Source organism: Sander lucioperca, chromosome 21 (assembly GCF_008315115.2).
Source record: "Sander lucioperca isolate FBNREF2018 chromosome 21, SLUC_FBN_1.2, whole genome shotgun sequence".
Lineage (NCBI taxonomy): Eukaryota > Metazoa > Chordata > Actinopteri > Perciformes > Percidae > Sander > Sander lucioperca.
Window position 1 is genome coordinate 18,501,525 of NC_050193.1, and position 26,530 is coordinate 18,528,054.

General features: G+C 48.9%; 2 protein-coding genes across 3 annotated transcripts in view; one reads left to right on the forward strand and one right to left on the reverse strand.

The window, feature by feature from the left end:
* The first annotated feature begins 1,693 nt into the window (after nt 1-1,693).
* LOC116055135 lies at nt 1,694-8,311 on the forward strand. The gene is made up of 5 exons (XM_031306935.2): nt 1,694-2,062; nt 4,185-4,357; nt 5,268-5,378; nt 5,835-5,966; nt 6,499-8,311. Exons 1-5 carry the CDS (start codon nt 2,047-2,049, stop codon nt 6,709-6,711), a joined length of 645 nt encoding a protein of 214 aa, XP_031162795.1. The 5' UTR covers nt 1,694-2,046; the 3' UTR covers nt 6,712-8,311.
* A 1,040-nt stretch (nt 8,312-9,351) lies between these two features.
* Nucleotides 9,352-26,530, reverse strand: part of samd14 (sterile alpha motif domain containing 14) — a 38,852-nt gene continuing 21,673 nt past the window's right edge. For both annotated transcript variants that reach the window (XM_031306922.2, XM_031306923.2), the window contains 3 exons: nt 23,705-23,815; nt 19,569-19,724; nt 9,352-9,580 (listed from right to left, as the gene is read on the reverse strand). In XM_031306922.2, the coding sequence (XP_031162782.1) occupies nt 9,440-9,580; nt 19,569-19,724; nt 23,705-23,815 (408 nt within the window). In that variant the 3' untranslated portion in view covers nt 9,352-9,439. The remainder of the gene's footprint in view (nt 9,581-19,568; nt 19,725-23,704; nt 23,816-26,530) is intronic.

Consider the following 26,530-nt stretch of genomic DNA (forward strand, 5'->3'; position numbering starts at 1 on the left):
TTTAACTTCTGGTACTTACAGTTTTATTTTGATGCTGATACTTTTGTACTTTTACTGCAGTATCATTTTGATCTCAGGGATTTTTTTCTTGGAGTATTTCTACACAGTAATACGTAAGTTTTGACACTCTGACACAAAGTGAAAGTATTATGAAACACGGGTCGAACATGCAGCGGCTGTTTGGAAACATTTGACCTTTATTCATTATTATATATTTTACTTTAATAAAACAGACGGTTAATGATGGAGATCTGAAGAATGTTTAGTTTGTAAATCAAACTTATTGGAAATAAAGAATCTGAATCTGTTCTGATCCAGGATCAGTTACCCAGCAGCCTCTTGGCTCTGAGTCTCCTCCAGCTCTGACGACAACCATTTCATAACCTCAGAAAAAAACCTCTGAGTCAGCAAAACATCCGTGGCCTCGGGCGGGACAACGTGGGAACGTCAGTCGCAGGACGTCGGGAAAACAAGTCACAGTTGCTTCAGCTGAAAGTTGTTCCTTCTAGTGAATTGTTCTCTGTTGCTTTTCATTGATGAGTTTATCACAACAACAAACTTCAGACATGATCCTCTGCTGTCTGGACTCCAGCTGCAAACCAGGAGGGTTGGGACTCTTTAATCCATGTTAGTATCATCACTGGCAGGTTGTTGAGTTGTACTCAGTGTCTGAGTCTAGAACAGAGGACTTTAGATCCTGCACCAGAAATATTGTATCAGTAATGTTCTATGAGTACACACTGAAGTATGAAGCTGCGTAAAGTTCCTAACTTGAGTAAGGGCAAGGCTGCAGGAAGAGGAAATAGTGTTTTGAGTTTTCTGCTGACTCACTTTCTTTTCCAGGATTTCATAAAAAGATGACATGACGTGAAACAGGAAGTGAAGGTAATGAAATACACACACCGTGACACACACACACCGTGACACACACACCCACTATACCCACACACACACACACACAAATGCACACAGACACACACACACACACACATACACTGACACACATACACACAAACACACACACACCACCCTCTGAGTAAATATACTGTGTATTGTATTTCTTTGTTTGAGAAATCCTGAAAAGTGAGTCAGCAGAAAATCTCAAAGAAGAAACATGATGTGAAACAGGATGTGAACGTAAATAAAGCACGCGCACACACACACACACACACACACACACACCACCTGAGTAAATCTACTGTGTGTATTTTATTTCTATTTGACTTGCTTGCGTTACTGTTTGTGTTGTCATGTGTCTGTGAAAGGTGCTAGATCATATCAAGTGAGACCCCACAGCCCTGGCAGGTGCAACACGCCGGCCCTGTTTCAGTCAGTAACCGAAGTTTGGAAATTAGGAACTCTGCCTTCTGAGTGAATCTTCAATATTTGAGGCTGCATGCATAAAATAACTTCTCAAGATGAACCAAAGACATATATTATCAGTAGTGGCCCATAGGGGGACGGCCCTTCTGGCATTTGCCCAAATTCCAGATGACCAGTCAGTCACTGCCAATGCATGATGGGAAAAATAACAATCAGCCTTTAATGCATCAGGCAGTACTCTCATAATGTAATGACACTCCTATTACTGTATTGATACTTCATCACTGCTCAGCATAATAATAACAAACAATATGAAAGTATTTTAATGGTTAAAACAGATATTGACTGAACTCTGGCTGTTTTCACATGAAAGCTGCAGAGAGGAGCTCGTGACGTGTATATCTGATATCAATGTGTTATAACTCTTGTATAAAGGTGTGTGTGTGTGTGTGTGTGTGAGTGTGTGACCCCAGGTGAGACCCCTGATCCGCGCAGCTCTCGCGACGCACCTTTTATCTTTTGACGGCGGTGACGCAACAGGTTTTCGTCACTTCGGGATTTATCTTGGATGAGTCCACTCACACTGACGGTAGCACATGGGAAAACCCCAGGGCAGCGCGGGCAGATAAAACTCCTGCAACAAATGGAAGCTGGTAGATTATTTACCGAGTGTACCGGCGGACAGACACCGAGCGCGAGACGGAGACAGCCGCCCTGACAGACATGAACCCTGCGATCGGTGAGAACACACTTTTCTTTCCCTTCCAACTCCGTCTGCACCGGATGAACACAGGCGCCTTAAATCAGCAGAAACATGCATGGAGTTTGGTGGAGCACTTAACACAGATATTCAGAAAACTAACTTTAACATAATCACTTAAAAGAAAATACTTTTCTGTCAATGTTCATGAACTGAAGCGACCTGCACAGCAGCTCACACCCACCTGAGGCTCTGCAGGTATAGAGGGTTATTATTGCCAGTTTAAGTATCAGTGGAGGGTTATAGTGCCAGAACGGCAGTCTGTATAGAGGGTTATTATTGCCAGTTTAAGTATCAGTGGAAGGTTATAGTGCCAGAACGGCAGTCTGTATAGAGGGTTATTAGTGCCAGTTTAAGTATCAGTGGAAGGTTATAGTGCCAGAACGGCAGTCAGTATAGAGGGTTATTAGTGCCAGTTTAAGTATCAGTGGATGGTTATAGTGCCAGAACGGCAGTCTGTATAGAGGGTTATTAGTGCCAGTTTAAGTATCAGTGGAAGGTTATAGTGCCAGAACGGCAGTCTGTATAGAGGGTTATTAGTGCCAGTTTAAGTATCAGTGGAAGGTTATAGTGCCAGAACGGCAGTCTGTATAGAGGGTTATTAGTGCCAGTTTAAGTATCAGTGGAAGGTTATAGTGCCAGAACGGCAGTCAGTATAGAGGGTTATTATTGCCAGTTTAAGTATCAGTGGAAGGTTATAGTGCCAGAACAGCAGTCAGTATAGAGGGTTATTAGTGCCAGTTTAAGTATCAGTGGAAGGTTATAGTGCCAGAACGGCAGTCAGTATAGAGGGTTATTATTGCCAGTTTAAGTATCAGTGGAAGGTTATAGTGCCAGAACAGCAGTCAGTATAGAGGGTTATTAGTGCCAGTTTAAGTATCAGTGGAAGGTTATAGTGCCAGAACAGCAGTCAGTATAGAGGGTTATTAGTGCCAGTTTAAGTATCAGTGGATGGTTATAGTGCCAGAACGGCAGTCTGTATAGAGGGTTATTAGTGCCAGTTTAAGTATCAGTGGAAGGTTATAGTGCCAGAACGGCAGTCTGTATAGAGGGTTATTAGTGCCAGTTTAAGTATCAGTGGAGGGTTATAGTGCCAGAACGGCAGTCTGTATAGAGGGTTATTAGTGCCAGTTTAAGTATCAGTGGAAGGTTATAGTGCCAGAACGGCAGTCAGTATAGAGGGTTATTATTGCCAGTTTAAGTATCAGTGGAAGGTTATAGTGCCAGAACAGCAGTCAGTATAGAGGGTTATTAGTGCCAGTTTAAGTATCAGTGGATGGTTATAGTGCCAGAACGGCAGTCTGTATAGAGGGTTATTAGTGCCAGTTTAAGTATCAGTGGAGGGTTATAGTGCCAGAACGGCAGTCTGTATAGAGGGTTATTAGTGCCAGTTTAAGTATCAGTGGAGGGTTATAGTGCCAGAACGGCAGTCTGTATAGAGGGTTATTAGTGCCAGTTTAAGTATCAGTGGAAGGTTATAGTGCCAGAACGGCAGTCAGTATAGAGGGTTATTATTGCCAGTTTAAGTATCAGTGGAAGGTTATAGTGCCAGAACAGCAGTCAGTATAGAGGGTTATTAGTGCCAGTTTAAGTACCAGTGGAGGGTTATTAGTGCCAGGACTGCAGAATCAAAAATGGATATGTGGCAACTCTGGCCACATAGAGCTGCTAGCTTGGCCGATGGATGGATCTCTGGATATATATATATATATATATATATATATATATATATATATATATATCCAGAGAGAGATAGCATCAGCATCAGCACAGACAGATGTCAGAAGCCCAAATCACAGAACATTTGTGTGTTAATTTTGTGTCAAAAAGGTAACTGCCGTTATTATCGCGTTCATTTTGGCAGCAGAGCGTATTTGTGTTTAAACTTGAATAAATGTGGCTGAGTTCAGTCTGCAGTTATAAACGTGAATAATAAAGTCAGAAGTAGTCAGCTGTAGATGTTAATCCAGATGTAATCAATAGATTTTAACAAACATATGAATATAAAACTCTTCACAGCATTATGAATAATGTGTAACATTTGTAAAGTCATTAGTGAATATACAACGTGTAATAATCACGCTGATGTTTGTCCGTGCAGCGTTGGTCCTGCTGCTCTGCTTCCTGTCGCCACACCTCGTCCTCTCGGCACCTGTCCGCTCACCGGCTGAGCCGCCACCAGCGTTCACAGAGGCGGCGGAGCGAGCCAAGACGCTGGTGGAGAAAATCCTGAAAGACATCCCGGCCGCGCACGCCGCCGTCATCACCACCGAGGTACGGAGGCACTTGAGTCGCTGCTGCACATCCTGTTGGCTCTTCTTCTTCCTCTAATTACCTCTTAACCAACATAGAGAAGTCCCGCCCCTTCCTGTGTCCACCGTGGGACTTTATTTCAGTTCAAATGTGTCCTGTAGTGAACGGGGCGCGATTACACATCTGATGTCCTTTCTATTATCTTATCGACTGTGAATCACTGCTCTCCAACATTTCTTCATCTGACGGCTTCTTTAAGAAACTAAAGTGGCCGAGAGCTCCTTGCATCACATCACTTACATTTATTAACCCAACACACACACAAGCTGAATGAAGACTCGTATGGGATTACAAAACCCAGATCTTCACTGACTATTTTACAGTTTTTGGAGCCCACATAGTTAGCTACATCACTGAAAAACATGGCCACTTTACACGTCTGTGGCCCATGAAGTTATCTTCCTCGCTTTTAATATCGTCATCATTTTGGGTCTCAGTCTGTCAACCTATTGGCGAGCGTTTAGAGCACGCAGCATGTGTCAAACTCAAGGCCCCCGGCCCAAATCCGGCCCCTCGCAGATGTTGATATCAATTTAGGTTCACAATACATTTTGGCCCACCTAGTTTTTGTCGCTTTTTCTAAAGTTTTTCTCACTTTTGCAACGTTTTCCGTCCTTCTTTAAGTTGTTTTTGTTGCTTATTTTCTATGATGGCTGAGGAACTTTTTTTGCTGACTTTTTTAGGACTTTATGTCGACCAAACTGTAAGTGAGAAAGCTACATGAGACATGCAATAATAATATAATAAAAGCATGTCAATAAACTTTACATGTCCGGCCCTTGATGTGATTCACATTCCCAGCGTGGTCCTTGAGCCCTTAGTGAAGTTGAGTTTGACACCCCTGTTAACGCTGTCTTCCTTTTGTGTTCAGGGTTTGACCCTCGACCCCTCGGCTCAGACCACCAACCTGCAGATGATGATGACATCACTGGGGATCCCCCCCGCCCCCGTCCTCAAACCGCCGTCTGAAAGCTTCACTCTGGTCAGTGTGAAAGCTCGCTAACGTTATCTCTGATAACTGTTCCTCCTCCTTCTTCTTTTCAGGATTTACTCTACTGCTGTATGTCGTGGCCCCTTCATCGCAACGTGGAACAATCTGACCGTATTTTTAAAGCTGCAATGATTAGTCATCGATTTGTCCATTGACAGAAAATAATCATAATCAACTATTTTGATAATCGATAAAATGATAAAGTAATTTTTCATGCAAAAAATGTCAGAAGATGCTGTTTGAAGTTTCTCAGATATGAAGGTTTCCTGCTTCTTTTCTGTTTTATATCATATTAAACTGAATATCTTTAAAGACATCGGTCAGGAAATAATCCGCACATTAATCCACGGTGATAATAATCTGTAGCTGCTGCTCTAGACTAGAGAATGAAATCATTGCTGATTCAGATGAAGTGTTGATAAAGCTTCTGTGTGTCGCCCCCTGCAGGACGTCTGGGTGAGCAGCATGTCAGCGGGCGGCCGGCTGTACCAGGGGCTGCTGGGAGTTTTATCAGACAGACTGAGCGGACTGAGCAACCTGCACGCCGACCTCCGAGACCTGCTGACACACATTGCCAAGGTAACGCACACACCTGCTGACACACACCGCCAACGTAACGCACACACCTGCTGAGACACATCGCCAAGGTAACAAAACATGAACGAGAAGATTTCTCAGAACTTAATTCAACAGAAGGTTAATTTAATTTATCATATTAATAGTTTAATCAGCCATGAAATTACCTGAAAGATTAACGCTGCTGGAGTTTAAATGCTACAGAAAGATCATTAATATAAATAATAAGAAACATAAAGGTCCCAATACGGAGCCTTGAGGGACACCATATATCATATTATATCATTGTTATGTTACAACCTAATCGTTGAGCCACTTTTAAACTTTACCATGAAACATATTTTTTAAACAAACTAGCGTGTTTAACCGTGTCAAATGCCTTTGATCCAAGTTTTATCCAGAAGTGGAAACCGCACTTTGAGTTTTAAATGGGAACTTTTTTCAGCGTGGATCTCTATTTAAGACAAAAAGGTTGGCGTCGTCTGCAAAGAGCAATGGAAATGTGACTAAATAAGATGGCGTGTTTCTGTTCCAGATGAAGGAGGCGGCTCAGCTCGGCGACGCGGCAGACCAGAACCAGAGTCTGGACCTGGCCTCCCGTCTCCCTGGTAACTACGAGGTGCAGGTGGCAGCGCACCTGACGCTGACGCAGCTACGCTCCTTCTGCCACGACCTGATGCGCAGCCTGAGAGCTGCCGCCACCTACAGGCTGCCAAGCCCCACCCATCCTGCCGCAGGGACACAATAAGCTGTCTGAGGTGTCTGAAGGAATATTTCTCAAATAATTTGACTTTTTTCTCAAAGTATTCCTATTTTTTTTACTCGGGCAGAGTTAAAGTCGATAAAAGAAACAGTTGAGGTGTCTGGAGATGTCTTGTAAGGGACAAAGAAAGCAACATTTTCTGAACTATCTCTGTAATTAAAATGGCAACAGCGGCCTCTAGTGGCCGACCCAAGACTACTACCTTACGTTAGTTAGGAGAAGTTACGCTACATTAGCTATTAAGAAATGCGTGTTTATTCCTCGGAGTGTTTTTACCCAAACCACGATCTTTCACCTAAACTTAACTGTCATCGGCGTAGCCGTATCCCTTGTAGCCTCAACGGATGAACTGTGAACAGATGTTGACCATGATCAGATGTTAAAGATGAGCAGATGTTGAACATGAACAGTACAGACGCCTCTGAGTGAAGAGGATCTCTGTGTTTTCTAAAGACTCGCAGGAGAAACGGGAAAGCAGCGGAGAGCTGGAAACATTTCTCAGTAGAGAGGGAACTGAGCTTTATTGTGAAAGCAGTTTTAAAGTAACGGTGTTACTTCCTGTCCTGAAGATGAACCCTGAAAAGACGTTGACCATGAACAGTACAGATGCCTCGGAGTGAAGCGTCTTCTTGCAGAGAGGATCTTTGTGAGCGCTGCTGAAGCTTAATTTATCTATCTATTTATTTATTTATTTGTTTGTTTCCATGTGAGAGCTGAGCTTTTATTGTGAAGGTCTGCTTCCTGCTGTGATCCCCTGCAGCGTCTCTGAGCCTCCGCCAGACGGCGGGCAGGAATGTAAACGAGTTGAGAAAGTTTCAGGAATGAGGAGATGAATAGACAGACAGGTTCAGACCTGCAGGAACTGCACACGGACTCACAGCAGCACTTTACTTATTTATTCACATTTTATATACAAATCAAAGATATACATATATATGTCTGTCTGTGTGTCTGTCTGTCTGTGTGTCTGTCTGTCTGTCTAACAGAACTTTTGCTGTGTTTATTTGCCGCTCCAGTCAGAGAGACTGAAGGGAAACAACACAAAGTTAAAGTTATTTTAAAATCATAAGAGTTTAGAAAGTTTTAAAAGTTAATGTTTGTTTCTGTATATTTGTATTTATTTATATTTCAGATGTTTGGATGTAAATGTTTGAGATTTTTATTTAATAATTTTATTTATTTGGTTATTTATGCTGAAATATATTTTTGGACTTTGTATACATTTGTGTTTGGTCTGAAAGATGAACTTTATTTATTTAAATGATATCTTTAATTATTGTTCTTCAGACAGAAGTTTGTTTGTCTTTCTTGAAAACTGTTTGAGACTTAATAATAATATTTATCTCTGTTTTGTGAGTTTTTGTTTACTGTTTGTTATTTTTATTATTTTTTAAAAATATTTTTGAAATAAAGAAAATACAAAAAAATAAAAAAGTTTTAATCTTTATTTTCATTTCTTTTTTGCGTGTTGGGGTGCGTTCCATTCAGCGTGTCGGGGTGCGTTCCATTAAGGGAGTCAACAGGCGTTCCATTCAGCTTCGCCAACGTCAAAACAAAAGCAGAAATATTCTGGGGAAAAAATCAGCTTCTGTCAATCTGACGATCAATATATTTTAATAACGGTTTATAACTTTATGAAACTTTTTAATTTGATCTTAAAAACATTCCAACAATCAGAGAAACTCACTGTGATGTCACAGCTCAGGCCCCGCCCCCTTCATGCTGACCATGCTCATGACATCACAGAGATAAACATTTGAACAGTGACTCAAAGTTCGATCTTTTACTTTGAAAAACTTCCATCTCATTTTCAGATTAATTAATTTTTTTAAACATTTTGTCCTTCAGGGCCACCGTAGCCACAAAATGTCCCTTTGCTTTCAGTCTTCTGAACACAGCCCACATTTCTCACACTGTCTCCTTAAATGGGATGATATCTTTTATTTTGTTTAACATGAACCAGCCTCGAAATCACCAAACCACCAGAAACCAAAAGCTGTCTTGGTTCATCTTTCCACTGTTCCAACAATCACCACTCTGGTTTGGTTGAAATAATCCCTTAATTCACCCATTTACATGTGGAGATATGCTGGCTCTATACACGCTAAAAGTAGTGATTATTTACATGGAGTCTGGTGGAAATATGCTGGCTCTATACACGCTAAAAGTCCTGATTATTTACATGGAGTCTAGTGGAGATATGCTGGCTCTATACACGCTAAAAGTCCTGATTATTTACATGGAGTCTGGTGGAAATATGTTGGCTCTATACACGCTAAAAGTCCTGATTATTTACATGGAGTCTGGTGGAAATATGTTGGCTCTACACGCTAAAAGTCCTGATTATTTACATGGAGTCTGGTGGGTTTGGTGATTTCGGGGCTGTTTCATGTTAAACTAAAAGGATCTTACTCTTTAACTAAAAGGTCTATCTCTGTAGGGATCCATCCCATAATGTCAGACACTGTCTCCCCCCTCTCTCTCCCCCCTGTCTCGCACCGTCTCCCTCCCTGTCTTCCTGTCTGGCTTCCCCCCCTCTCCGTCCCCTGTCTCCCCCCCTGACTCCCCTCTCTCCCCCCTGTCTCCCGCCCTGTCTCCTCTCTCTCTCTCTCCCCCTGTCTCCCACCCTCACCCCTCTCTCTCCCCCCTGTCTCCTGCCCTGTCTCCCTCTCTCACTCCCCCCTGTCTCCCGCCCTGCCGCCCCCCCTCCCCCTCAGTTCCTGCGCTGTCTCTGTTTGTCTCTCTGTCTCTCCATCTTGTCCAGAGCTTTTCTCTCCTTCTCGGCTGCAGACAGGAAATCTTTGATGCGTCGCTTCAGAGCGCTGCGATCGGACGAACTGAGCACGCCCAGAGCCTGCAGAGGAGACAGAGGACGGAGGAGAGAGGAGACAGAGGAGACAGAGGAGAGAGGAGACAGAGGAGAGAGGAGACAGAGGTCAGAGGAGAGAGGAGACAGAGGAGAGAGGAGAGAGGAGACAGAGGAGACAAAGGAGAGAGGAGACAGAGGAGACAGGGGAGACAGAGGAGAGAGGAGACAGAGGAGACAGAGGAGAGAGGAGACAGAGGAGAGAAGAGACAGAGGAGAGAGGAGACAGAGGAGACAGAGGAGAGAGGAGAGAGGAGACAGAGGAGAGAGGAGACAGAGGAGACAGGGGAGACAGAGGAGAGAGGAGACAGAGGAGACAGAGGAGAGAGGAGACAGAGGAGACAGAGGAGAGAAGAGACAGAGGAGAGAGGAGACAGAGGAGACAGGGGAGAGAGGAGAGAGGAGACAGAGGTCAGAGGAGACAGAGGAGAGAGGAGACAGAGGAGACAGAGGAGAGAGGAGACAGAGGAGAGAGGAGACAGAGGAGACAGAGGAGACAGAGGAGAGAGGAGACAGGGGAGACAGAGGAGACAGAGGTCAGAGGAGAGAGGAGACAGAGGAGACAGAGGTCAGAGGAGACAGGGGAGACAGAGGAGAGAGGAGACAGAGGAGAGAGGAGACAGAGGAGAGAGGACAGAGGAGACAGAGGACACAGAGATCAGAGGAGAGAGGAGACAGAGGAGAGAGGAGACAGAGGAGAGAGGACAGAGGAGACAGAGGAGAGAGGAGACAGAGGAGAGAGGAGACAGAGGTCAGAGGAGAGAGGAGACAGAGGAGAGAGGAGAGAGGAGACAGAGGTCAGAGGAGACAGAGGAGACAGGGGAGACAGAGGAGACAGAGGAGAGAAGAGACAGAGGAGAGAGGAGACAGAGGAGACAGAGGAGACAGAGGAGAGAGGAGAGAGGAGACAGGGGAGACAGAGGAGACAAAGGAGAGAGGAGACAGGGGAGACAGAGGAGACAAAGGAGAGAGGAGACAGAGGAGACAGAGGAGACAGAGGTCAGAGGAGAGAGGAGACAGAGGAGACAAAGGAGAGAGGAGACAGAGGAGACAGAGGAGACAGAGGAGACAGAGGAGACAGAGGAGAGAGGAGACAGGGGAGACAGAGGAGAGAGGAGACAGAGGTCAGAGGAGACAGGGGAGACAGAGGAGACAGAGGAGAGAGGAGACAGAGGAGACAGAGGAGAGAGGAGACAGAGGTCAGAGGAGACAGAGGAGACAGAGGAGAGAGGAGACAGAGGTCAGAGGAGAGAGGAGACAAAGGAGAGAGGAGACAGAGGAGGGAGGAGACAGAGGAGACAGAGGAGACAGGGGAGACAGGGGAGACAGAGGAGAGAGGAGACAGAGGAGAGAGGAGACAGAGGAGACAGAGGTCAGAGGAGAGAGGAGACAGAGGAGACAGAGGAGACAGGGGAGACAGGGGAGACAGAGGAGAGAGGAGACAGAGGAGAGAGGAGACAGAGGAGACAGAGGTAAGAGGAGACAGAGGAGACAGGGGAGACAGGGGAGACAGAGGACACAGAGATCAGAGGAGACAGAGGTCAGAGGAGAGAGGAGACAGAGGTCAGAGGAGACAGAGGAGACAGAGGAGAGAGGAGACAGAGGAGAGAGGAGACAGAGGAGAGAGGAGACAGAGGAGAGAGGAGACAGAGGAGACAGAGGAGACAGGGGAGACAGAGGAGACAGAGGAGAGAGGAGACAGAGGAGACAGAGGAGACAGAGGACACAGAGATCAGAGGAGAGAGGAGACAGAGGAGACAGAGGTCAGAGGAGAGAGGAGACAGAGGAGACAGAGGAGACAGAGGAGAGAGGAGACAGAGGTCAGAGGAGAGAGGAGACAGAGGAGACAGAGGAGAGAGGAGACAGAGGAGACAGAGGAGACAGGGGAGACAGAGGAGACAGAGGAGAGAGGAGACAGAGGAGACAGAGGAGACAGGGGAGACAGAGGAGAGAGGAGACAGAGGAGAGAGGAGACAGAGGAGACAGAGGAGACAGAGGTCAGAGGAGAGAGGAGACAGAGGAGAGAGGAGACAGAGGAGAGAGGAGACAGAGGAGACAGAGGTCAGAGGAGAGAGGAGACAGAGGAGAGAGGAGACAGAGGAGAGAGGAGACAGAGGAGACAGAGGAGACAGGGGAGACAGAGGAGACAGAGGAGAGAGGAGACAGAGGAGACAGAGGTCAGAGGAGAGAGGAGACAGAGGAGACAGAGGAGACAGGGGAGACAGGGGAGACAGAGGAGACAGAGGAGAGAGGAGACAGAGGAGAGAGGAGACAGAGGACACAGAGATCAGAGGAGAGAGGAGACAGAGGTCAGAGGAGACAGAGGAGACAGGGGAGACAGAGGTCAGAGGAGAGAGGAGACAGGGGAGACAGAGGTCAGAGGAGAGAGGAGACAGAGGAGACAGAGGAGACAGAGGAGAGAGGAGACAGGGGAGACAGAGGAGACAAAGGAGAGAGGAGACAGGGGAGACAGAGGAGACAGAGGTCAGAGGAGAGAGGAGACAGAGGAGACAAAGGAGAGAGGAGACAGAGGAGACAGAGGAGAGAGGAGACAGAGGAGACAAAGGAGAGAGGAGACAGAGGAGACAGAGGAGAGAGGAGACAGAGGACACAGAGATCAGAGGAGAGAGGAGACAGAGGAGAGAGGAGACAGAGGAGACAAAGGAGAGAGGAGACAGGGGAGACAGAGGAGACAGGGGAGACAGAGGAGACAGAGGAGACAGAGGAGAGAGGAGACAGAGGAGAGAGGAGACAGAGGTCAGAGGAGAGAGGAGACAGAGGAGACAGAGGAGACAGAGGAGAGAGGAGACAGAGGAGACAGAGGAGACAGGGGAGACAGAGGAGACAGAGGAGAGAGGAGACAGAGGTCAGAGGAGAGAGGAGACAGAGGAGACAGAGGAGACAGAGGAGACAGAGGAGAGAGGAGACAGAGGAGACAGAGGAGACAGGGGAGACAGAGGAGACAGAGGAGAGAGGAGACAGAGGAGAGAGGAGACAGAGGAGACAGAGGAGACAGAGGAGAGAGGAGACAGAGGAGACAGAGGAGACAGGGGAGACAGAGGAGACAGAGGAGAGAGGAGACAGAGGTCAGAGGAGAGAGGAGACAGAGGAGACAGAGGAGACAGAGGAGACAGGGGAGACAGAGGAGAGAGGAGACAGAGGAGAGAGGAGACAGAGGAGACAGAGGTCAGAGGAGACAGAGGAGACAGGGGAGACAGGGGAGACAGAGGAGACAGAGGTCAGAGGAGAGAGGACACAGAGATCAGAGGAGACAGAGGTCAGAGGAGAGAGGAGACAGAGGAGAGAGGAGACAGAGGAGACAGAGGTCAGAGGAGAGAGGAGACAGAGGAGACAGAGGTCAGAGGAGAGAGGAGACAGAGGAGACAGAGGAGACAGAGGAGAGAGGAGACAGAGGTCAGAGGAGAGAGGAGACAGAGGAGACAGAGGAGAGAGGAGACAGAGGAGACAGAGGAGACAGGGGAGACAGAGGAGACAGAGGAGAGAGGAGACAGAGGAGACAGAGGAGACAGGGGAGACAGAGGAGAGAGGAGACAGAGGAGAGAGGAGACAGAGGAGACAGAGGAGACAGAGGTCAGAGGAGAGAGGAGACAGAGGAGAGAGGAGACAGAGGAGAGAGGAGACAGAGGAGACAGAGGAGACAGGGGAGACAGAGGAGACAGAGGAGAGAGGAGACAGAGGAGACAGAGGTCAGAGGAGAGAGGAGACAGAGGAGAGAGGAGACAGAGGAGACAGAGGAGACAGGGGAGACAGAGGAGACAGAGGAGAGAGGAGACAGAGGAGACAGAGGTCAGAGGAGAGAGGAGACAGAGGAGACAGAGGAGACAGGGGAGACAGGGGAGACAGAGGAGACAGAGGAGAGAGGAGACAGAGGAGAGAGGAGACAGAGGACACAGAGATCAGAGGAGAGAGGAGACAGAGGTCAGAGGAGACAGAGGAGACAGGGGAGACAGAGGTCAGAGGAGAGAGGAGACAGAGGAGACAGAGGAGACAGAGGAGAGAGGAGACAGGGGAGACAGAGGAGACAAAGGAGAGAGGAGACAGGGGAGACAGAGGAGACAGAGGTCAGAGGAGAGAGGAGACAGAGGAGACAAAGGAGAGAGGAGACAGAGGAGACAGAGGAGAGAGGAGACAGAGGAGACAAAGGAGAGAGGAGACAGAGGAGAGAGGAGACAGAGGACACAGAGATCAGAGGAGAGAGGAGACAGAGGAGAGAGGAGACAGAGGAGACAAAGGAGAGAGGAGACAGGGGAGACAGAGGAGACAGGGGAGACAGAGGAGACAGAGGAGACAGAGGAGAGAGGAGACAGAGGAGAGAGGAGACAGAGGTCAGAGGAGAGAGGAGACAGAGGAGACAGAGGAGACAGAGGAGAGAGGAGACAGAGGAGACAGAGGAGACAGGGGAGACAGGGGAGACAGAGGAGACAGAGGAGAGAGGAGACAGAGGTCAGAGGAGAGAGGAGACAGAGGAGACAGAGGAGACAGAGGAGACAGGGGAGACAGAGGAGAGAGGAGACAGAGGAGAGAGGAGACAGAGGAGACAGAGGTCAGAGGAGAGAGGAGACAGAGGAGACAGAGGAGACAGGGGAGACAGGGGAGACAGAGGAGAGAGGAGACAGAGGAGAGAGGAGACAGAGGAGACAGAGGTAAGAGGAGACAGAGGAGACAGGGGAGACAGGGGAGACAGAGGACACAGAGATCAGAGGAGACAGAGGTCAGAGGAGAGAGGAGACAGAGGTCAGAGGAGAGAGGAGACAGAGGAGAGAGGAGACAGAGGAGAGAGGAGACAGAGGAGAGAGGAGACAGAGGAGACAGAGGAGACAGGGGAGACAGAGGAGACAGAGGAGAGAGGAGACAGAGGAGACAGAGGAGACAGAGGACACAGAGATCAGAGGAGAGAGGAGACAGAGGAGACAGAGGTCAGAGGAGAGAGGAGACAGAGGAGACAGAGGAGACAGAGGAGAGAGGAGACAGAGGTCAGAGGAGAGAGGAGACAGAGGAGACAGAGGAGAGAGGAGACAGAGGAGACAGAGGAGACAGGGGAGACAGAGGAGACAGAGGAGAGAGGAGACAGAGGAGACAGAGGAGACAGGGGAGACAGAGGAGACAGAGGAGACAGAGGTCAGAGGAGAGAGGAGACAGAGGAGAGAGGAGACAGAGGAGAGAGGAGACAGAGGAGAGAGGAGACAGAGGAGACAGAGGAGACAGGGGAGACAGAGGAGACAGAGGAGAGAGGAGACAGAGGAGACAGAGGTCAGAGGAGAGAGGAGACAGAGGAGACAGAGGAGACAGGGGAGACAGGGGAGACAGAGGAGACAGAGGAGAGAGGAGACAGAGGAGAGAGGAGACAGAGGACACAGAGGTCAGAGGAGAGAGGAGACAGAGGTCAGAGGAGACAGGGGAGACAGAGGTCAGAGGAGAGAGGAGACAGGGGAGACAGAGGTCAGAGGAGAGAGGAGACAGAGGAGACAGAGGAGACAGAGGAGAGAGGAGACAGGGGAGACAGAGGAGACAAAGGAGAGAGGAGACAGGGGAGACAGAGGAGACAGAGGTCAGAGGAGAGAGGAGACAGAGGAGACAAAGGAGAGAGGAGACAGAGGAGACAGAGGAGAGAGGAGACAGAGGAGACAAAGGAGAGAGGAGACAGAGGAGACAGAGGAGAGAGGAGACAGAGGACACAGAGATCAGAGGAGAGAGGAGACAGAGGAGAGAGGAGACAGAGGAGACAAAGGAGAGAGGAGACAGGGGAGACAGAGGAGACAGGGGAGACAGAGGAGACAGAGGAGACAGAGGAGAGAGGAGACAGAGGAGAGAGGAGACAGAGGTCAGAGGAGAGAGGAGACAGAGGAGACAGAGGAGACAGAGGAGAGAGGAGACAGAGGAGACAGAGGAGAGAGGAGACAGAGGAGACAGAGGAGACAGAGGAGAGAGGAGACAGAGGAGACAGAGGAGACAGGGGAGACAGAGGAGACAGAGGAGAGAGGAGACAGAGGTCAGAGGAGAGAGGAGACAGAGGAGACAGAGGAGACAGAGGAGACAGGGGAGACAGAGGAGAGAGGAGACAGAGGAGAGAGGAGACAGAGGAGAGAGGAGACAGAGGAGACAGAGGTCAGAGGAGACAGAGGAGACAGGGGAGACAGGGGAGACAGAGGAGACAGAGGTCAGAGGAGAGAGGACACAGAGATCAGAGGAGACAGAGGTCAGAGGAGAGAGGAGACAGAGGTCAGAGGAGACAGAGGAGACAGGGGAGAGAGGAGACAGAGGAGACAGAGGTCAGAGGAGAGAGGAGACAGAGGAGAGAGGAGACAGAGGACACAGAGATCAGAGGAGAGAGGAGACAGAGGAGACAGAGGTCAGAGGAGAGAGGAGACAGAGGAGACAGAGGAGAGAGGAGACAGAGGTCAGAGGAGAGAGGAGACAGAGGAGACAGAGGAGAGAGGAGACAGAGGAGACAGAGGAGACAGGGGAGACAGAGGAGACAGAGGAGAGAGGAGACAGAGGAGACAGAGGAGACAGGGGAGACAGAGGAGAGAGGAGACAGAGGAGAGAGGAGACAGAGGAGACAGAGGAGACAGAGGTCAGAGGAGAGAGGAGACAGAGGAGAGAGGAGACAGAGGAGAGAGGAGACAGAGGAGACAGAGGAGACAGGGGAGACAGAGGAGACAGAGGAGAGAGGAGACAGAGGAGACAGAGGTCAGAGGAGAGAGGAGACAGAGGAGAGAGGAGACAGAGGAGACAGAGGAGACAGGGGAGACAGAGGAGACAGAGGAGAGAGGAGACAGAGGAGACAGAGGTCAGAGGAGAGAGGAGACAGAGGAGACAGAGGAGACAGGGGAGACAGGGGAGACAGAGGAGACAGAGGAGAGAGGAGACAGAGGAGAGAGGAGACAGAGGACACAGAGATCAGAGGAGAGAGGAGACAGAGGTCAGAGGAGACAGAGGAGACAGGGGAGACAGAGGTCAGAGGAGAGAGGAGACAGAGGAGACAGAGGAGACAGAGGAGAGAGGAGACAGGGGAGACAGAGGAGACAAAGGAGAGAGGAGACAGGGGAGACAGAGGAGACAGAGGTCAGAGGAGAGAGGAGACAGAGGAGACAAAGGAGAGAGGAGACAGAGGAGACAGAGGAGAGAGGAGACAGAGGAGACAAAGGAGAGAGGAGACAGAGGAGAGAGGAGACAGAGGACACAGAGATCAGAGGAGAGAGGAGACAGAGGAGAGAGGAGACAGAGGAGACAAAGGAGAGAGGAGACAGGGGAGACAGAGGAGACAGGGGAGACAGAGGAGACAGAGGAGACAGAGGAGAGAGGAGACAGAGGAGAGAGGAGACAGAGGAGAGAGGAGACAGAGGTCAGAGGAGAGAGGAGACAGAGGAGACAGAGGAGACAGAGGAGAGAGGAGACAGAGGAGACAGAGGAGACAGGGGAGACAGAGGAGACAGAGGAGAGAGGAGACAGAGGTCAGAGGAGAGAGGAGACAGAGGAGACAGAGGAGACAGAGGAGACAGGGGAGACAGAGGAGAGAGGAGACAGAGGAGAGAGGAGACAGAGGAGACAGAGGTCAGAGGAGAGAGGAGACAGAGGAGACAGAGGAGACAGGGGAGACAGGGGAGAAAGAGGAGAGAGGAGACAGAGGAGAGAGGAGACAGAGGAGACAGAGGAGAGAGGAGACAGAGGAGAGAGGAGACAGAGGAGACAGAGGTCAGAGGAGAGAGGAGACAGAGGAGAGAGGAGACAGAGGACACAGAGATCAGAGGAGAGAGGAGACAGAGGAGACAGAGGTCAGAGGAGAGAGGAGACAGAGGAGACAGAGGAGACAGAGGAGAGAGGAGACAGAGGTCAGAGGAGAGAGGAGACAGAGGAGACAGAGGAGAGAGGAGACAGAGGAGACAGAGGAGACAGGGGAGACAGAGGAGACAGAGGAGACAGGGGAGACAGAGGAGAGAGGAGACAGAGGAGAGAGGAGACAGAGGAGACAGAGGAGACAGAGGTCAGAGGAGAGAGGAGACAGAGGAGAGAGGAGACAGAGGAGAGAGGAGACAGAGGAGAGAGGAGACAGAGGAGACAGAGGAGACAGGGGAGACAGAGGAGACAGAGGAGAGAGGAGACAGAGGAGACAGAGGTCAGAGGAGAGAGGAGACAGAGGAGACAGAGGAGACAGGGGAGACAGGGGAGACAGAGGAGACAGAGGAGAGAGGAGACAGAGGAGAGAGGAGACAGAGGACACAGAGATCAGAGGAGAGAGGAGACAGAGGTCAGAGGAGACAGAGGAGACAGGGGAGACAGAGGTCAGAGGAGAGAGGGGAGAGAGGAGACAGAGGTCAGAGGAGAGAGGAGACAGAGGAGAGAGGAGACAGGGGAGACAGAGGAGACAAAGGAGAGAGGAGACAGGGGAGACAGAGGAGACAGAGGTCAGAGGAGAGAGGAGACAGAGGAGACAAAGGAGAGAGGAGACAGAGGAGACAGAGGAGAGAGGAGACAGAGGAGACAAAGGAGAGAGGAGACAGAGGAGACAGAGGAGAGAGGAGACAGAGGACACAGAGATCAGAGGAGAGAGGAGACAGAGGAGAGAGGAGACAGAGGAGACAAAGGAGAGAGGAGACAGGGGAGACAGAGGAGACAGGGGAGACAGAGGAGACAGAGGAGACAGAGGAGAGAGGAGACAGAGGAGAGAGGAGACAGAGGTCAGAGGAGAGAGGAGACAGAGGAGACAGAGGAGACAGAGGAGAGAGGAGACAGAGGAGACAGAGGAGACAGGGGAGACAGAGGAGACAGAGGAGAGAGGAGACAGAGGTCAGAGGAGAGAGGAGACAGAGGAGACAGAGGAGACAGAGGAGACAGGGGAGACAGAGGAGAGAGGAGACAGAGGAGAGAGGAGACAGAGGAGACAGAGGTCAGAGGAGAGAGGAGACAGAGGAGACAGAGGAGACAGGGGAGACAGGGGAGACAGAGGAGAGAGGAGACAGAGGAGAGAGGAGACAGAGGACACAGAGATCAGAGGAGAGAGGAGACAGAGGAGACAGAGGTCAGAGGAGACAGAGGAGACAGGGGAGACAGGGGAGACAGAGGAGACAGAGATCAGAGGAGACAGAGGTCAGAGGAGAGAGGAGACAGAGGTCAGAGGAGAGAGGAGACAGAGGTCAGAGGAGACAGAGGAGACAGGGGAGACAGAGGTCAGAGGAGAGAGGAGACAGAGGTCAGAGGAGAGAGGAGACAGAGGTCAGAGGAGACAGAGGAGACAGGGGAGACAGAGGAGAGAGGAGACAGAGGAGACAGAGGAGAGAGGAGACAGAGGAGACAGAGGTCAGAGGAGAGAGGAGACAGAGGTCAGAGGAGACAGAGGAGACAGGGGAGACAGAGGAGAGAGGAGACAGAGGAGACAGAGGTCAGAGGAGAGAGGAGACAGAGGTCAGAGGAGACAGAGGACACAGAGATCAGAGGAGAGAGGAGACAGAGGACACAGAGATCAGAGGAGAGAGGAGACAGAGGACACAGAGATCAGAGGAGACAGGGGAAACAGAGGAGAGAGGAGACAGAGGAGAGAGGAGACAGAGGTCAGAGGAGAGAGGAGACAGAGAAGAGAGACAAAGTAGTAAAAAAGCCGTCCTATTCCAGAGGACAGACGTTAAAGTTCTCCTGATGAGAACAAGTCAAGTAAAGAATACAAGTTTGACTTTCATGAATTTCTCTTTCTTTTGTCTCTGCTAGAAGACATTGTCCTTCTCTGTTTTCTAAAAATATTAGACTTTTTTAAAGATTTTCCATCTTTGTTAACAATAAGAAATTGTTCTTGTGGGAAAAAACATTTAGACTTTCTCCTGAAATATTCCAACATTTTCCCCTCTAAACATGTTGACTTGTTTTCATAGTAAAGCGTAACTCAGTAATCTGTCTGATCATCAGGATCTGCTGAGTCATGGTACATCCATCAGGATCTGCTGAGTCATGGTTCTTCCCTCACCTTCAGCTTGTTTCCGTCCATCTGCAGCAGCGTCTGTCCGTCCACGTCCCTCGCACTGAATTCTGGGACGTATTGCTCCATGTGGAGTCCTCTCAGCCAATCACAGACCTGCTGCGTCGTCCACGACGACACGAGACACAGCGCCTCCTCCAGGGGCTGGTGACGAGGAAGAGGACACATCAGAGAGCTGAAGATTTTCACAATAAAATGTTTGTGTGTGTGTGTGTGTGTGTGTGTGTCTGTCTGTCTGTCTGTCTGTCTGTGTGTGTGTGTGTGTGTGTGTCTGTGTGTGTGTTAGAGCTGTCAGTCTTGCTCTATAATACCATTCGAATTATTTTTTATATGTGAATAGTATTTGAATATTTAATGGTCATAAGCAGCCTGTTATTAATATGTACTACACTACTCAGGCTTATGCATTGTCAATGCCTCTATCAGCATGTGGTTGTTGTTACAGGTTCTGTCCACTAGAGGGACCTCTAACACCAGCTGGTCTTGAAGGAGACCTACGTCATGGAGCATCTCTGGCATGCCGCTCTCTGTTTCCATCATTTTCCACCACGAGCACACAGCGACAAACACAACTCAACAGAGAACTCTGGAATCAAACATTATGTAACAAGTGTAGTGAAGCAGCTCTGTTGTTTTTCAAAAAACCTTGGAGTGAGATTTGGTGGGGCCAACCAAAATTTTGCCGCATACAAAGCAATTTTTTTTGACTCATTCAGCATCATTACCGTACAGTAATGAAATGAAAAAGATAGATAGATAGATAGATAGATAGATAGATAGATAGATAGATAGATAGATAGATTTTTTATTGATCCCAAAAAATGGGAAATAACGGTGCAGCAGCAAAATTTCAGACACACAGCACACATATAGAGTAAACATTAAATAATAGGAAACAATATACATGAAATAATAATAGAATGATACACTAGCAATATTTAAAATATATACAATTTGGAAATAAAATGTGCAACTGTTTCAATAAATATAGATTAAAAGATATAGATATAGATAAAAAGGAAGGAAAGTATACAAAGAGCACAGTGTAAAAGTTATTTAGGCATTTGAAGACCAATTTAACAAAATGCAGTGACAAAACTAACAAAATCTTATGTTTGCTTTATCTGAACAACTGCCATAATATATTCATCAAACGTCTAACAACAATATGAACAGCAGTCTTCATACAGCAATATAACAGGAACAATGACTGTCACATGAATAATTATAAAACATAATGGTCACAACTTTAAATAATAGCAGTACTTAAATGAACAGCAATATGCACCTGTTGTATTTTAATGCAGGCTGATAACAAAAGGTTAAACCACTGCTGGGTGATCAGAAAAGGCTCCAGGATTAATAAATCCTGGCTGTTAGCTTGGTCAGGAGCAGGCTAGCTGTTAGCCTGGTCGGGAGCAGGCTAGCTGTTAGCCTGGCTGTTAGCCTGGACAGGAGCAGGCTAGCTGTTAGCCTCGCTGTTAGTCTGGTCAGGAGCAGGCTAGCTGTTAGCCTGGTCAGGAGCAGGCTAGCTGTTAGCCTGGCTGTTAGTCTGGTCAGGAGCAGGCTAGCTGTTAGCCTGGCTGCTAGTCTGGTCAGGGCCAGGCTAGCTGTTAGCCTGGTCAGGAGCAGGCTAGCTGTTAGCCTGGCTGCTAGCCTGGTCGGGACCAGGCTAGCTGTTAGCCTGGTCGGGAGCAGGCTAGCTGTTAGCCTGGTCGGGAGCAGGCTAGCTGTTAGCCTGGCTGCTAGCCTGGTCGGGAGCAGGCTAGCTGTTAGCCTGGTCGGGAGCAGGCTAGCTGTTAGCCTGGTCGGGAGCAGGCTAGCTGTTAGCCTGGCTGTTAGCCTGGACAGGAGCAGGCTAGCTGTTAGCCTGGTCGGGAGCAGGCTAGCTGTTAGCCTGGCTGTTAGCCTGGACAGGAGCAGGCTAGCTGTTAGCCTCGCTGTTAGTCTGGTCAGGAGCAGGCTAGCTGTTAGCCTGGTCAGGAGCAGGCTAGCTGTTAGCCTGGCTGTTAGTCTGGTCAGGAGCAGGCTAGCTGTTAGCCTGGCTGCTAGTCTGGTCAGGGCCAGGCTAGCTGTTAGCCTGGTCAGGAGCAGGCTAGCTGTTAGCCTGGCTGCTAGCCTGGTCAGGACCAGGCTAGCTGTTAGCCTGGTCGGGAGCAGGCTAGCTGTTAGCCTGGTCGGGAGCAGGCTAGCTGTTAGCCTGGCTGCTAGCCTGGTCGGGAGCAGGCTAGCTGTTAGCCTGGCTGCTAGCCTGGTCAGGAGCAGGCTAGCTGTTAGCCTGGTCGGGAGCAAGCTAGCTGTTAGCCTGGCTGCTAGCCTGGTCAGGAGCAGGCTAGCTGTTAGCCTGGCTGTTAGCCTGGTCAGGAGCAGGTTAGCTGCACAGAATAAATCTCCATGATAATTTAGGTGCCTCTGATTTTGTGAAACCGAGTTAAGGCTACATTGAGCCAGGATAACTAGGAAATCCCGGCTTAATCCCTAATCTTGGTTTTGTGAAATAGCCCTCAGGGTCCCAAAGTTAAATTAACATTGGTCTACCAAAGGGATTTACTAGAACCACTGAGAACCACTGATTTACATACATTCTAATCCTTCAAAACTAAATAAATAGAAATAACCATTTTTGGACACCAGGGGGACTGGTGGCCAAAGACCAAACCTCATTAGGTTAGGCAGTGAAGGAAATTCATTCTTCAATCAAGGCCTTTCTGCACCACAAGGTCCAGCAGAAAATAGACTGAAAAATACCAACAGCAAGACTAAAGACACAGCGTGGCTCATTTTGTGCATGCTCATTTGGTGCCATCCAGGGCAAGGCTGTTCCAGACGACTATTTCACAATTCCAACCACAGAAAAGGCCTTTTCTGATCACCCAGCAGTGGTTTTACCATATTGTTACCAGCCTGCATTAAAATAATGAATTTAAGCATATTTATTCTGTTTTATCCTGATACTTCTTTTTTTTCTTTTCATATTATATTTTTATACTCAACTGTCATGTCTGAGATGTTGTCTGTATGTTAATCTGTCTTGTATGTCTGGTGAGCCAAAGAAAAATTTTCACCTTGGTGGACCCTGCTGTTCATATTGTTGTTAGAAGTTTGATGAATATATTATGGCAGTTGTTGAGATAATTAGAAAAGGTTGTCAGACCTAATCTCTCCTCCTCAGCCTGACTCCACCTAGTCTCTCCTCCTCAGTCTGACTCCACCTAGTCTCTCCTCCTCAGCCTGACTCCACCTAGTCTCTCCTCCTCAGCCTGACTCCACCTAGTCTCTCCTCCTCAGCCTGACTCCACCTAGTCTCTCCTCCTCAGCCTGACTCCACCTAGTCTCTCCTCCTCAGTCTGACCTAGTCTCTCCTCCTCAGCCTGACTCCACCTAGTCTCTCCTCCTCAGCCTGACTCCACCTAGTCTCTCCTCCTCAGCCTGACCTAGTCTCTCCTCCTCAGCCTGACTCCACCTAGTCTCTCCTCCTCAGTCTGACCTAGTCTCTCCTCCTCAGCCTGACTCCACCTAGTCTCTCCTCCTCAGTCTGACCTACTCTCTCCTCCTCAGCCTGACCTAGTCTCTCCTCCTCAGCCTGACTCTACCTAGTCTCTCCTCCTCAGCCTGACTCCACCTAGTCTCTCCTCCTCAGCCTGACTCCACCTAGTCTCTCCTCCTCAGTCTGACTCCACCTAGTCTCTCCTCCTCAGTCTGACTCCACCTAGTCTCTCCTCCTCAGCCTGACTCCACCTACTCTCTCCTCCTCAGCCTGACCTAGTCTCTCCTCCTCAGCCTGACTCCACCTAGTCTCTCCTCCTCAGCCTGACTCCACCTAGTCTCTCCTCCTCAGCCTGACCTAGTCTCTCCTCCTCAGCCTGACCTAGTCTCTCCTCCTCAGCCTGACTCAACCTAGTCTCTCCTCTTCAGCCTGACTCAACCTAGTCTCTCCTCCTCAGCCTGACTCGACCTAGTCTCTCTAGTCTCTAGGTGGCGTGTGAGCGTGTGAAACCAATCAAATGTGTGTTTCTCACGGCCAGTGGGTGAGAGTTGGCAGCCCTGGTGTGTGTTTGTGTGTCTGTCTGTCTGTTTGTCTGTCTGTGTGTGTGTGTGTGTGTGTGTGTGTGTGTGTGTGTTACCTCGTCTGAGGACTGTGACAGCGTGTGATAAGGATGGGAGGATCTGGAGGAGTCAGCGGGAGGAGAGGAGGTGGTGTGAGGAGGAGAGTACTCCTCGCTTAGAGCCGACTCCTGCAGGAAAAAAAACACACAATAGGTTACGCATGCACGTCTGCACACACACACACACACACACACACACACACACACACACACACAGCAATTAGCAGTTCCCTGATGGAGGTTAATGGAGCTCCTTCCTCTCACTGAAGAGATAAAACGGACAGAAAAGATAAACGTGTGTGTGTGTCTGTCTGTCTGTCTGTCTGTGTGTGTGTGTGTGTGTGTGTGTGTGTGTGTGCGTGCGTGCGTGCGTGCGTGCGTGTGTTGCAACAGTGGTTGTGTGGGCTGAGAGTAATGCACACAAACACTCACTGCAGCATCAGGAAATGCCTCTCTCTGATTGGTTGCTAGGTGTCTGTAAATGTCGGTGTTTCCAACCATTTCTTATCTTTAGAGCAAGGTTATAATCGTTAAAGAAAACGAACAAAATAACGAAAACTAGGTGGGAAAAAACATTGTCGTAAACTGAAATAAAAATTAGTACGAGGCATTACAAAAAAACGATAACTAAACTAAAACTGTAATGTCTGTTTGCAAAACTAACTAAAATAAAATAAAATTATCGAGTAAATGTCCTTAGTTTTCGTCTTTGTCAATGTCTTTCATAGAGCAAATAACGTTATATCTTTCCGACCATGACATTTCCCGTAGACATGTAAAGTTTATGACTGGGAACCCAGAAATTCCGACATTCCACGTCAAATTGAACACAACATGTCCGTGGCTCCGTGCCTCTCGCCTGGCATCATGGCGGTACCGAAAGTTGGATGAAAGCGGCACCTATTTGATTATGACTGTGTCAGATAAAGTGCCTTGCAGTGGAAGGTGGTAAAATATGTGGACAATTTATTACAGGGAAAAAACACACGAATTTGAAAGTACATTTGAGAAGTGCACACAAGGAGGCTGACCTAGCTTAGCTTAACAAGGTAAAGGAGAACGCAAAGCCCCCCTCCCCCGAAACAGAAGCTAACCCCTTTACAGGGTATGGATGTATGGGTACAGGGCATGGATGTATGGGTACAGGGCATGGATGTATGGGTACAGGGCATGGATGTATGGGTACAGGGCATGGCTGTATGGATACAGGGCATGGCTGTATGGGTACAGGGTATGGATGTATGGGTACAGGGCATGGATCTATGGGTACAGGGCATGGATGTATGGGTACAGGGTATGGATGTATGGGTACAGGGCATGGATGTATGGGTACAGGGCATGGATGTATGGGTACTGGGCATGGATGTATGGGTACAGGGCATGGATGTATGGGTACAGGGCATGGATGTATGGGTACAGGGCATGGCTGTATGGGTACAGGGCATGGATGTATGGGTACAGGGCATGGATGTATGGGTACAGGGCATGGATGTATGGGTACAGGGCATGGATGTATGGGTACAGGGTATGGATGTATGGGTACAGGGCATGGATGTATGGGTACAGGGCATGGATGTATGGGTACAGGGCATTGATGTATGGGTACAGGGCATGGATGTATGGGTACAGGGCATGGATGTATGGGTACAGGGCATGGCTGTATGGATACAGGGCATGGCTGTATGGGTACAGGGTATGGATGTATGGGTACAGGGCATGGATTTATGGGTACAGGGCATGGATGTATGGGTACAGGGTATGGATGTATGGGTACAGGGCATGGATGTATGGGTACAGGGCATGGATTTATGGGTACAGGGCATGGATGTATGGGTACAGGGCATGGATGTATAGGTACAGGGCATGGATATATGGATAGAGGGCATGGATGTATGGGTACAGGGCATGGATGTATGGGTACAGGGTATGGATGTATGGGTACAGGGCATGGATGTATGGATACAGGGCATGATGTATGGGTACAGGGCATGGATGTATGGGTACAGGGTGTGGATGTATGGGTACAAGGCATGGATGTATGGGTACAGGGCATGGATGTATGGATACAGGGCATGGCTGTATGGATACAGGGCATAACATATGGGTACAGGGCATGGATGTATGGGTACAGGGTATGGATGTATGGGTACAGGGCATGGCTGTATGGATACAGGGCATGGATGTATGGGTACAGGGCATGGATGTATGGGTACAGGGTATGGATGTATGGGTACAGGGCATGGCTGTATGGGTACAGGGCATGGATGTATGGATACAGGGCATGGATGTATGGGTACAGGGCATGGATGTATGGGTACAGGGCATGGATGTATGGATACAGGGCATGGATGTATGGGTACAGGGCATGGATGTATGGATACAGGGCATGGATGTATGGATACAGGGAATGGATGTATGGATACAGGGCATTGATGTATGGGTACAGGGCATGGATGTATGGATACAGGGCATTGATGTATGGGTACAGGGAATGGATGTATGGGTACAGGGTATGGATGTATGGATACAGGGCATGGCTGTATGGGTACAGGGAATGGATGTATGGATACAGGGCATTGATGTATGGGTACAGGGAATGGATGTATGGATACAGGGCATGGATGTATGGATACAGGGCATGGCTGTATGGGTACAGGGAATGGATGTATGGATACAGGGCATTGATGTATGGGTACAGGGAATGGATGTATGGATACAGGGCCAGGCAGCATGACGGAGACAACAGCAGGACAGAGAAGCTGGTTAGTAAATACACAGGAACACCACAAGCGGCAGGAAGTGTGGGTTAACATGTGGATTGATACTGGGATGTCTACAAACTGT

Excerpts from the sequence above, each read along its gene's own strand:
- LOC116055135 (XM_031306935.2), top strand. Across the intron at positions 4,358-5,267 it reads CCGCCGTCATCACCACCGAG|GGTTTGACCCTCGACCCCTC; the intron begins GTACGGAGGCAC and ends TTTTGTGTTCAG. Across the intron at positions 5,379-5,834 it reads CGTCTGAAAGCTTCACTCTG|GACGTCTGGGTGAGCAGCAT; the intron begins GTCAGTGTGAAA and ends CGCCCCCTGCAG.